This window comes from Bos mutus, chromosome 4 (assembly GCF_027580195.1).
Source record: "Bos mutus isolate GX-2022 chromosome 4, NWIPB_WYAK_1.1, whole genome shotgun sequence".
Taxonomy (NCBI): domain Eukaryota; kingdom Metazoa; phylum Chordata; class Mammalia; order Artiodactyla; family Bovidae; genus Bos; species Bos mutus.
The window spans coordinates 25,786,238-25,799,100 of record NC_091620.1 but is presented as its reverse complement, the minus strand read 5'-3'; the positions used below and the strand labels follow the sequence as shown (position 1 = coordinate 25,799,100).

The window sequence follows — 12,863 nt, the reverse complement described above, 5'->3', positions numbered from 1 at the left end:
CTGGCCGGAAATATGAGCTTTCCTTCACCTCCCGCTGCAGCAGAAGAGCCGCGCTTACCTGTCAGTGTATCCCCTGTAGCCGCAAAACCCGGGGACCACACTCTGCTTGACTCTCAGAAAGAATGACCATCTGCTTCTCCTTCCTTCCCTCCTTTCGCATACCTGTGGAAGACAGTCCTGGGGAAGATGATTTTCTTTACTCTCTACAGCTTTAAGAATTACCTGAAGAGAATTACTGTTGGCACAAGAGAGCCTCGTACATCACTGTGTTTATAGGGGCACCATTGACCTACCCTTTCCCAGTGGCTTAGTGTATAGATATCCTAACCTTAAAAGGAAGCTAGAGAATGATTGTTTGCTTCATAAAAAGATTCTTAACCTAACCAAAGGATTCACTTCAGGCCTTTTACAACCAGATTCCTTGGTTTAATTGGGTCCCAAAGACCTTGACAAAGTTTAACTGGTTTGTAGAAAAATGAGGAAAATTCAAGACACTGAAGTAAGTTTTCCATAAAATGTAATTCAATACATTAAATTTAAAGATGCATGTAATTTAAAACGATGTTTTTTTCAAACTGTAAGGAGTTGAGACCTGTGAGTTGAGACCAATTTTTTTTTTTAAAGAAATAGATAAATAGGAAATACTAGTGTATCACATATAGTAGTGGTAAATATTTTGTTAATTTTTGTTCCAGTTTTGTGTGTTTTGAGACGTGATGTAAAATTTACTTCTGCTTTGACGTATAGTCAAAAAAGCTTGAAAACATTGCTTTTAATGACACGTGCTGATATTTTGACCTTTCCATTTTGGGGGTATTAAACTTTTTTAAAAAATACATATATGTATTTTAAGAGATTTTTTAAAGTTTCTGCTTAGCAAAATAAAACATCAAAAATTTTATGTCATTCCCCACTGTCTACCTTTTTTTTTTTCTTATTGGTCTCTGTAATACAGAAGCTTGGAACTCTTTGCTATAGCAGATTTAAACACAAATCGCCTTGTTAGAAGTGTAAGTTGACAAAGTGATTTTGGAAAACAACTTGACATGTACAAAGAACCATACAAATATTAAGAAAGTTTGATGCATTAATTCCCTTTATAAGAATCTATCCTTAGAGAAGATCATAAATATGAAAAAATGTATGCATGTATTACAGTTACATGTAAAGAAAAATAAAAACAAATGTTCAACAATAGAGGATTGATTAAGTAAGCCAGTAGAAATCTGTCCACTTAACTGCTTATTTATTTATTTTTAATTAATTCCTTTTGATTTTTAGCCGTGCCATGTGGCTTGCAGGATCTCAGTTCCCTGACCAGGAATTGAACCTGAATGGTGACAATGAAAGTGCTGAATCCTAACCACTAGGCTATCAGGAAACTCCTCAGTTTTCTGTTTAAAGGGAAAGTTATAATAATATGAGAAAAATGCCTTTATAATATTAAAATTGTAAGCAGAATAAGTAAAATTCTAAGTAGAGTAGCCATCTACATAGTGCTACCAAGTTCTGGCTGGTGTGCTAACTGCTTTTCCTGTATTAATTCATTTTAGTTCTTACAATAACCCTATGAATTATCCTTGTTTTACAGATGAGAAAACTAAATGTCATTTTCCAACAATTGCCTGATACCAATTCAGTTCTGACAGTAACTGTAGTTAGCACAGAGCCCACACGTTAAGGGGTCAAATGGGGATCCCACAGTGGGATCCCCAAACCACCTGCACTTCTCCTTCAGTTCAGTTCAGTTCAGTCGCTCAGTCATGTCCGACTCTGTGCAGCCCCATGGACTGCAGCCTACCAGGCTCCTCCGTCCATGGGATTTTCCAGGCAAGAGTACTTCAGGGGTCACCATGACTGTCCCTCTCAGGTTGCTAAAGCAACTCACAGAACTCAGAAAAGTGCTATGTTTATGCCTACAATTTTATTATAAAGGGTACAACTCAGGAACAATGTAATGAAGAGAGGCATAGGATAAGGTGTGGAGGTGGACTGGTATGGAATTTCCATGCCCTCTCTGGTGCATTACCCTCCTAGCACACTGGTGTGCCCAAATCACATTGTTTCAGGGTTTTTATATGAAGTTTGGTTACCTAGGCCAAGGTTAAGCCTTGGCCACTTAATTAAACTCAGTCTCCAGTCTTTTCCCCTCTTTGGAGCCCCTTTTTTGAAACTCTCACTGTGAGTCACCTCGTTAGTATAAACTCAAGTGTGGTTGACAGGGATGAATAATAGACACTCCCATCACTCAAAAAATTCCAAAGGTTTTAGGAGCTCTGTACCAGGGAGTAGGGTGAGGGGGCAAAGATCAAGGATATCTTTATACCACACTGAGGTACAAAGAGCTTAAGTAACTTGTTCAAGATCACATAATATATAACAGTGTATGTGACAAGAGGTGAGATTCAACGTTTTAAAAATTCATGTCTGTTAATATATTGGTAGGCAATACCCCGAAATGTTTAAAGAGATTAGGAGGGAGGATTATATTAAAAATACTTTTTAAATGGGACTATAGATTTATACATATGTCATAGGCAATCTAGCCTTTAATACAGTTTGAAGTAGAAATGCTACCTTATTTGACAATCCTAAAATTGCAGAATATTGGAGCCGAAGGAACTCTTTTTATAGATGAGGAACTGTGATCCAGAGAATGATCTCAAAATCATACAATGGGTTAATGACAGAGAGCTGAAGTCAGAATCCAATTTACCTCTTTGGTTTTCATCTGTCTTGTCTTTCTAGAGATCAGCTAGATGTTCTTCAGTTCTGTGTTTATGTAGATCAGATATGGGCACAGATTGTAGCTTTCATATCTGTTCATGATCCTGGGCCTTTGCCCAGAGTTTCTGATTCTGTATAGGAATCTTCAGCCCAACCCTGCACTGAGTGAGCTTTTGCTTTAGCTTGGGGTGGGGGTGGGGGTTATTTCCTGGCTGAAAGGCCCAGATGGGGCTCTTCTAGTTGTCTTCTTGATCTAACCTTGGCCTCCAAGAGAGGAAGAAGATGAAATGAGGGTATAAGCTCCTTTTGGTCAACCCTGTTCCCAAGTTACCACAAAGATTTCTCCATTACAGGGCTCTGTGGACTGCCCCACCCTGGAATTTGAGTATGGAGATGCAGATGGGCACGCAGCAGAGTTGTCAGGTAGGAGGTAGATGGGTCTCTGTAGAGTGGAGGGGTGGCCAGGAGGAGAGCAAAGATGCCTGTGACGTCCCCTGGCAGCTTGTCTGTTCTCAGCAAGTGGCTGTAGAACAAAGTCTGTTCTCCACATTCCCATTTCTCTCCAGCCTCCAGTGGTAAATCTCTCTTTGTTTGCTTTCACATTTCTTTCTGTGAGTGCTTCTTGGCTGTGTATGGTATTCTCCATTCTTCATTCTGTCACTCTTTTCTGCTCACCCTTCTTTATTTTCTTTTGGTACACTTTCAAATCTGTTTTCTCTCCACTGTCTCCACATTTCTCCTTTCTTTGTCTTCCTGTGCTCACCCCGTCTCTGTGTGCCCCCTTCTTTCTGCCACCCTCTCCATTTCTTTCCCTTTCCATCTCTTTGTCCTTTTCTACCTCCATCTCGCCCCCTTCGTCTAATACCTGCCTCTTACTAAAGTCTCAGCAATGTCTAAAGAAAATCTCTATAGACAACTGGCCAGCGGAGCAAGGCTGGACATGTCACCTGTATCCATCATAGTGGAGTTCTGGTTTGATGTTTCTGAGCTGGAGTGAAGTGATCACATTCTTCTTTCAATGCTGGGCTGCTTCTCTCTGCCTGGATTTTTAGCTTAAGCTAAACGTGATCTCCTTGCGTTCAGGGCCTCCATGTTACACATGCTATAAATGCCAGTTATTAATAAACAAGCTTTGTGTAGAAATGGTGTGAATGTTAAATATTCTGTCACATGGAAGTGACACTTTAAGACATGCTTTTTCAGAGAAAAGAGACTTTCAAAAAGTTCTTATGAATAAGCATAGGGAACAAATTTTGTGATGAGTGACAGAAATAGAGAGCTAAGTTTAATAACCAACAACATCAAAGGATTAGAATCCAGAATATGAATGCACAGAGAGAGAGAGAAATCCAATAGAGACAATAGATAAATGGTCAAAGAATATGAATAGGAATTCACAGAATAGAAAACCATATGGTCAAATAAATACATGAAAAGATACTCAGTTATGTTAGGAAATAGGGAAAAGCAAAATGATGAGGTATTATTCAGCAATCATCAGGGACTTCCCTGGTGGTCCGGTGACTAAGACTCCGAGTTCCCAATGCAGGGGACCCAGGTTTGCTCCCTGGTCAGGGAACTAGATCCCACATGCCACAATTAAGACTTGGCACAGCAAAAAAAAATAAAATAATAATCAGATGCAAAATTTAAAAGTCTGGGGATGGTGAGGTGCAGAGAAGTGACTACTTTTTATACATTTTATACATTGCTTGGCTTGCAGGAACAGAGTATAAAATTGGAAAGCAGTTTTGGTCATATCTAGCAAAGTTGAATTCACACATATTATGACCCAACAACTCTGGTACACTTTAAAAGAAACTCTTGAGCCCAAGAAAACACTTAAAGGGCTGTTTATTGTCATCATTGGGAACAACTGAAAACAACTTAGGGGAATGGGTAAACTGTAGTGTATCAATATATTAGCTACTGTATAGTCATTAAAATAATTGATCTGTATTAGTATGCTTCAGTGTCAAAAAATATTAGAAATATGTTGAGGGGTAGAAGAAACAGTGGCAAAATAATTTATACATGCATCCAAAATACTGCTTAAATACCAATGCTGATCCATGTTGATATTTGGCAAAAACCATCACAATATTGTAAAGTAATTATCCTTTAGCTTAAAAAGAAAGCATTCTTATGAGAGTAAACAACTAGAAACAAGGGGGAAAAAACTGCTTAAACACCCAAGTCTAAAGATGTTTCTAGACGTCTGCTTGCACACTTGATTGAGAACCGTGTCAGTTAAATGAAGGGATCTGTTCATCACACTGCTTTTCATGGAAAATCTTGAAAAACTTAATAAAAAATACTAAGGAAAAATAAAAACACTCCTAAGTAAAAATAATTCATACTATATGATACCACTTGGATAAAAGCTTTAAAAACAGAACAATGTCATGTGTTGTTGACAGGCATGTACACATATCCTAAAAGTATAAAAATAGGCATGTGAAGCATACACACCAGTTTCGTCATAGTGGTTATCTCTAGAGAGGGAAATAAGACCAGGGAGGAAGAAGGGGCTTTAGATGTCTGAAACAGATATGACAAGTTTTAACACTTGTTTAATCTGAAAAGATAAACACAGCGTCTCTTATGCATTCTATATTTACCTGTAGTGTACGAAAGTTCATGATCTGAAATTTAAAAATAAGACAAAAGCAAAGGTCAGTACCTAAGAGCCTTTCTCCCTTTTTTTGAGTGGGTTTGTGCCCTACTTAAAAATATAAATCTACACTACTCACTAATGACTGAAGAATTTCACAATCAGAGCTGAGATTTGCTTCTGGTCACTCTAGGACTCTGGAACTCAGAATGCAAAAGCCCTGGCTCCCAGACAAGGTATTTCTTGACCAGTAAGACAGCCGGCTGGAACATAAGTGAATGTCTCTTGCTTTGTGAATTATCTGTGACCTAGTTAAATTTCCAGCCAGATCTTAGGGAACAGAGTTTTGAGGAAGCACCTTTTGACTTAATCACTACTACTTCATCCTCTGTAAGACAAGAGTACTGATGAAATATTCTGATGTAAACGTGTATAGGTAGGAAAGGGTGTTTTTCTTTTTTTCTCAAAAGCTCTCTGCATTTTGTATTGAGAGGCTATTGTCAGCAAAGATTTTCACTAGATTTTCCTGGGCACAGGCGGCCCTTTGACAATTAAAGCTGCTTGTACAAGGTTTGATGCTGTTTCTGCCCAGGTGGCCGTGGGCAGGAATGTAAACTTCTATACCTTTCAAGGAAACTCCACAGGGAGAGAATGAACTGGCTCCAACCCCAAAGAGCCCTCTAATATTTTCATCCTCTCCAGCCCTCACCCTGGCTCCTTGAATAGCACAAGGATCTGGCATCTAAATTTCAGGAGTTGTATTGTCTGCTTTTTCCCTAGAGACAAGATAGTTCCAGTCTAGCTTGACAAGCAGAAAAGGATGCAGCCCTAAGAAACAGGAATGATGACTTTAAACCTTCTCTGTCCCAGCTCTCCTCCTGGCCCTCAGCAAATGTCGAAGGCTGCCTTCTCTGCCGTAGCAGCCAGCTGGCAGGAGGAGGACAGGTTTGATGCTTTAATCACCCAGGGACACAAGTGGCTATTTTTAACCTCCGAAAAGGAGGAAGCTGGCTCTGGATTGAATTGGACACAGGAACGTGTTGGAAGCTTTAGCTCTTTCATGCCACTGTCTCCATCCCAGGCCCCTTCTGTAAAGATCTGCTAAATGTTTATAATTCTGTCCTATCTTTCCTGCCACAGAATTGTACAGCTACACCGAAAACCCAGAATTTACCACTAACAGGAGGTGCTTTGAAGAGGATTTCAAGACCCAAGGTGATCCCAGATCCTTATTCATTGAGATCTGCTTTTTCTGTATGTGAAATCCCAGGCTGATCTAGAAAAAGCCTAAAATAAAGTATGATCCTTCTTTCTCCTCTCCACAACCATATAATTTCTCTATTCCTTCTTGCATATGGGTTTTCTGTATCAAGTAGAGAAGTCACAGAGTGGAAGCAAGAGAAGCCTGAGCTGGGGCCTTTCCTGATGTCAAAGGGGTGAGGAGGTGGGGCTGGACTGCTATCCTGTTACCTGGTAACCCTGTGCCCGGCCTGGCCTTTGACCTTAGCGTTCAACCCATCTCCACTCTGCCTCACTCTCAATACCATCAGGAGTAATAATTTCATGTGCTCACACTGTGCCCCACTCAGGCTAGTAACCCTGTGCCCAGCCTGGCCTTTGACCTTAGCGTTCAACCCATCTCCACTCTGCCTCACTCCCAACACCATCAGGAGTAATAATTTCATGTGCCCACACTGTGACCCACTCAGACCTCCATTTCCTTACTTGGTCAGTGTCAGTTCAGTGTTCAGCTCAGCACATGTGTGGTGAGTATCCAGTTTGTGCCAGAGATGCAGGAGGCAGGGGTAGAGGTAAATTTACAGTATCTTCAAAGAAATTATAGTTAGATAGCAGAGGGGAAATGTATACATCATAAAACTAGCTGAGGCCAAGAGGAAAATGAGTAGTGTCATTAGAAAAGTAAAAAGTATCATGGGCAAAGCTTCTGGCTGGAGCATTAGTGGAAAAGAAGTGATTCTGTACTGAACTTGTAACGATGTATAGGAATTGGATATGTAGGGAGACAGAGGGAAGTCCTTGAGGAAAGACAGAAAGATAGAGGGGGTGTGGAGGAAGATGAGGCTATAGAGTGGGTTCAGGCAAGAACATTTGGTTTCTTTTTCCATTCCTTATTCTTTGTCAGCTCAGTAAAGCTTTTGAAGAGAAGAATTTGTTGAAGGGGCCTGGCATCAGAGGTGCACACACTCTCAGAAGCCTTTCCAAGAAGGAGAGGCAACAGCTGACACTGCATCTGTATGGCCTTCTGTCCTCAGTGCAGGGTGAGGAGTGGCTGGAGTTGGAGGAAGATGCCCAGAAGGCCTATGTGATGGGACTCCTAGACCGGCTGGAGGTGGTCAGTAGGGAACGGAGACTGAAGGTGGCCCGAGCTGTCCTCTACCTGGCCCAAGGTGAGCAGCCATCTTTGCCAACTTGAGAGGGGTGGAGACTTGGGAGAGAGATGGTGTCATCAGGGCTAGGAGGACGCAAATCATGCTGGGAAAGCCAGGTCCCTGCCTCTCGAGGACAGTCGTGTCGTGTGCTAGGAGCAGACTTGTACTTACGTGAAGAGGAGATAGTGGTAGATCCTGCTCTGGATCCCTTGGAATCAACCTTTTTCTTTGCAGGCATGCCAGGATTTCTTACAGCGTTCTTTTTTTCCTTAACACAGGCTCTAATCATTTATAGAGAGGGTCATTGTGGTCAGAGCTGACAGTGTACCACCACCCGCTGAGCTTTCTTTCTCCAGGTGCGGCCTGGCTCTGAGGCGGGATGCCGCCAATTTACACATTGTTTCTCACTGGCGTTTACATGGTCCAAGCCAACACAACAGCAGGAGAGGATGCTGTGAGTGATTTGTCACTGAGATGATCAGAGCTCGGTGAGATTAATTGATGAAAGCTTCCCAGAAGGCACCTGTGAGCCAGGTGCTGGAAAGAGAAATGAGATAGCTTAGCTGAAGTAGTAAAAGAAAGCCCTGAGATCATAAATAACAGGGCTGTTGGCAGAACCAACTATTTAGAAGCTTTAAAAAAAAAAAACTGGAGGAGGGTTCAGGATGGGGAGCATGTGTATATCTGAAATTAAAAAAAAAAAAAAAACTGTAAAAAAAAAAAATCGTAACTGGAGAGGAAAGAAAGGTATCTGGCGAAGGAAAAACTGTAGCAAACAAGGCAGTGCCCAGCCCTCTGTCTTGGGTCTGGTGCCTTGGCCACGTTCCAGCTGCCAGTCGCTTCATCTTTTTGCCCGAGGGCTTTCCATGCAGCCCACAGAAGTACTGGGGGACTCATGTGCTCCCCTTATCCAGTGCATTCCTCAGCACCTGCCAGGAGTTAGTGGGGGAACAGCCCGACTGCCTCAGCCCTCTTGGGTGGGATGATTCCAAGTTGTTTGTTTTATACTGTTCTCCAGAGCTTCTCCTCACTTGGGATTGAGTTCTTGCTGCCTTCTCTTCCCTATGTCACTCCCCCACTTCTCTACTGATAACTCCTGGGATCAACTCCCAAATAAACTACTTGCACCTGAATCCTTGTCTCTGGACTTCCTTCTCAGGGAACTCACTTAAGACAGCCCAGCTGTGAGCACATTGGACCTCACCCTGCAGACTGCTTCTCCTCTCCCCTGCCTCATTCTGGGAAGTTCTGGGCAGCTCCTGCCCTACCTTTGTCCACCTAATTGTTGGGTAGAGTGTTAGAAGACAGTCTCAAGATTATGGGGCAAGGTGGAAAGAACAGGGATAACGCCCTCCCCCTCACCCTCTGTGGCCCTGTCTGGTCCTTTAGGCACTTTTGGGGAATGTGACTCAGAGGTCGATGTGCTCCACTGGTCCAGGTACAACTGCTTCCTGCTCTATCAGATGGGGACCTTCTCGGCCTTCCTGGAGCTACTCCACATGGAAATCGAGTGAGAAGCCTTCGGGGAGGGCTGGCCACCCCCTTCCTTGAAGGTTGCCTCATGTCCTCAGCAGGTTCCGTCAGTGTAGAGCCTTCTTTTTTCACATTTCAGTCCAGAGCCCACTGACAGTTCCCCTCCACCAGCCCTGCCCTCTGGTAGTCTGTCCTCCTCCCTGAGGTTGGGCTCATCAGCAGCTTCTACCCTGTGTACAGCTTCAGTACTGGGCTTCAGGGGCCTGTCCTGTGTTGCTTTTTCATTCAGACACCTTCTCAGCTCAGCCTCCCTCCGGAATCCATGAAGAAAACTGTTCTCCCTGAGAACATGACACAGAGGGACGGGACCAGTTCCTATGGCTGTGCCCAGTTCTTTCCCCCATGGTTATAGCTTCAAAGGTGGCCTTATCTACTGCTCCCACTCTAGTGACCCCCTCATGTTGACTCCCTGGTGGCTCAGACAGTAAAAATAAAATCCACCTACAATGCAGGAGACCCAGGTTAGATCCCTGGGTCAGGAAGACCCCTGGAGAAGGAAATGGGCCTGCTCCAGTGTTCTTGCCTGGGAAATCTCATGGACAGAGGAGTCTGGTGGGCTACAGTCCATTGGGTCGCAAAGAGTCAGACATGACTGAGCAACTAAGACTTCATATTTGTCTCACCCTATCACTCAGATGTTTTAGATGGGGTTAATTCTGTTTATTATTCACCAAGCGTTGTTTTGTGTGTAGCACAGTGCTAGACACGGTGGGGATTTTAAGACAAGTGAATATCATAGACCCTACCCTTTCTCGTCTTCACTGTAGATAAGGATTTGCTGAGATAGCAGGAAGAATTCTATGGGCTTCTCTACCTTAAACCAATTTCTTTAGCTACATGGACAGGGAATGGCAGGTACTTATGTTTGTGCATGTGGTAAGAGCGGAATACAGGGAGTAAAGAGGCCTAATAGGTCCCTGTTTTCTCCCTCGTCCCTGTGGCAGCAACAGCCAGGCCTGTAGCAGTGCTCTTCGGAAGCCAGCCATCTCCATTGCTGACAGCACAGAACTCAGGTGAGTAGGGCTGCCCACGGGATTGGAACAGGGGATCATTAGCAATGGGTAACCTTTGCCCAGATTTCAGATGCTCCCAGACCGCTAGAAGTTCCTAATTCCGCTGGACTGGACCCCCACAGAAACCATGCCTGAGGTCTCAGACCACAGATTGGAAACTGCCATGGGAACCTCTTGTGACCCTTCTGTAACCTCAGGGTGCTGCTGAGTGTCCTGTACCTAATGGTGGAAAATATCCGCCTGGAGCGAGAGACAGACTCCTGTGGGTGGAGGACAGCCCGGGAGACCTTCCGCACTGAATTGAGTAAGAAGTGGCACGCAAGGAGCCTAGGGCGGACGGGAAGCATAGCATCTGCTCACGACGGACAGACAAGTTTTCTTTTGTTGTCTTCTTCTTTTTAAGAATTAACATCCCTTCTTTTAGGACAGAGATTCTATGTGGCAGGTGTGACGGCCTGGCTTGAATGCCTCTCTGTCTGTGAGCTAGGCCCACTCATATATCTTCTCTGTATTTTGGTTTTCTTTATTCCTATAAGTGGGAATTCATCCCTCTCCCCTTCCATTACAAATCCCACATGAAAAAATGAGGTGCCTTACCTTGAAAATATAAGTTGGTGTTGCCCTCAGTCAGGGATGAGATATGAAGGCCTTTGAGATTTTAAAAAATACATTTATTGATGTGGGAAGGTGAATTGTGATCTACAAAATGTTTGAGTTCCTCAGCCAGAAAGCATCTTTATTACTGTTAACTTCTAGTTTGACATCCACCCCCAAGCATTTTACCTCCACGACCTCTCTTATCCTGCCCTTGGCAGGGGAGGGCGGGGATTCCCCAAAGGGGCTCTCTAAGTCTCCTTCTAAGAACCAAGTCCTCAAATTCTTTGCAAGGAGGTGAGTGCCTTCCTCAATGTGTCCAGAAGCAGAGTTACAGGAACTGGATTTCAGCGGCTTCATCTTCATTTTCTCACTTGCCTCTCTCCATACTTCCCAGGCTTCTCCACGCATAATCAGGAGCCTTTTGCCCTTCTGCTTTTCTCTATGGTCACCAAGTTCTGCAGTGGCCTGGCTCCCCACTTCCCCATAAAGAAGGTCCTGCTTCTGCTCTGGAAAGTAGTCATGGTGAGTGGCTGATTCTCTCCCTCTCCCGTCTCATCAGACAGGCAGTGCCTTCTGCCACCACAGTTTTTTCTGGTCTGATTCCAGGAGGCTGGAGCTAGGCAGAATAACAGGGCAGCTGTTAGCCAGTGGAGGGGCAATAGGGCTGTCCTGGAGAAATCAGAGGTTCTGTTTCAGGGCAGGTTACCTTTTTCTATTGGACTGATGGGAGATGCCACTTTTCGAGGTAGGGTGTTATTGCGCCTCTCCCTGATAGAGCTAATGTTTTGTGGAAAGAACACTGGCTGAGAGGTGGGAGATCTGACCTCTGTTGATATTGAGGAACCTTGGGCAATGCTCTGTGTCTCAGTTTCTCTAGCTATAAAATATAGGGTTTAGTGCCTGCTCTCCGTCCAGATAGAGGATTTGCTTTCATAAAAGGAAGTCCTTGTAAGTGTCTGGTTGCAGTTTTGTTACTAATTATTCAACCCGGTTCCTCCTCTTTGGCTCCCACCCCACAGAACTGGCTGAACAACCTACCCTCCAGGGCAGGCCTTGAGTGATTCTAGGGGTGTATAGTATCTAGATGTATTCCTTAAAGGGGGGTACATTTTCCTGTTTTTATCCCCCAGTGGAGGCCTTCAGTAGTCCCTTTCCTAATTTCTGGGGATGTTTCCAGCCCTGGGTCAGTAAATAATACTTTATCCTGACCCCTGAGCTCTAAGGGATAGTAGCCACCTCTGAGACTGGGCCCAGTCACCACATTCTTTTTGCCTTCTCCTATTGTATTAATTCCTAATTGAGGGGGTCTTGGGAACTGGAGGTTGTGACTCTTCTCTCTGTCCACACTTCCCTGACCTTGCTTTCTGACTTCCTTCCTCTCTGCCCCTTTCCTGTTCAAATCTCAGTTTACCCTCGGTGGATTTGAGCATCTGCAGGCTCTCAAAGTACAGAAGCGGGCAGAACTGGGCCTGCCTCCACTGGCGGAGGACAGTATCCAGGTGGTGAAGAGCATGCGGGCTGCCTCCCCGCCCTCCTACACCCTCGACCTGGGGGAGTCTCAGCTGGCACCTCCACCCTCCAAACTGCGAGGCCGCCGTGGTTCTCGAAGGGTATGGACTAAAGCAGACAGTGGTGTTGTGATACTGGCTGGCCAAAAGTTGAGATTCTAAGCAGCTCTGGATATGTTAGGAAAGAGCAGCAAATGACTCTGCTGTCCTACCCCTGACCAGCCCTGTGACCAACCTGAAATCATGGAGACTATAATTTGGCTTCTGTCCCCAAGCCCTGATGGGGCCCTGGCTGTCAGTATGTCACACTGTGATATCACTCATAGATTCACGTCTTACTAAGGATCATTGACCTAGACCTCAGTGCCTGGGGAAGGCAATGGCACCCCACTCCAGTACTCTTGCCTGGAGAATCCCAGGGACTGGGGAGTCTGGTGGGCTGCTGTCTATGGGGTCACACAGAGTCGGACACGACTGAAGT

General features: G+C 44.3%; 1 protein-coding gene across 8 annotated transcripts in view; it reads left to right on the top strand.

Annotated features, from left to right (window-relative positions):
• Positions 1-12,863, top strand: part of STRIP2 (striatin interacting protein 2) — a 48,850-nt gene that overhangs the window by 2,130 nt on the left and 33,857 nt on the right. For 5 of the 8 annotated variants that reach the window (XR_011463959.1, XM_070369244.1, XM_070369242.1 and 2 more), the window contains exons 2-9: positions 3,081-3,150; positions 6,482-6,556; positions 7,485-7,749; positions 9,121-9,241; positions 10,209-10,277; positions 10,475-10,581; positions 11,269-11,396; positions 12,281-12,484. Coding sequence is in view for 7 of the 8 variants with exons in the window: in XM_070369244.1 (XP_070225345.1) it covers positions 3,081-3,150; positions 6,482-6,556; positions 7,485-7,749; positions 9,121-9,241; positions 10,209-10,277; positions 10,475-10,581; positions 11,269-11,396; positions 12,281-12,484 (1,039 nt within the window). In the remaining variant the exon portion in view is untranslated. The remainder of the gene's footprint in view (positions 1-3,080; positions 3,151-6,481; positions 6,557-7,484; positions 7,750-9,120; positions 9,242-10,208; positions 10,278-10,474; positions 10,582-11,268; positions 11,397-12,280; positions 12,485-12,863) is intronic. The other 3 variants (XM_070369243.1, XM_005905270.3, XM_070369245.1) reach the window with 3 other exon arrangements.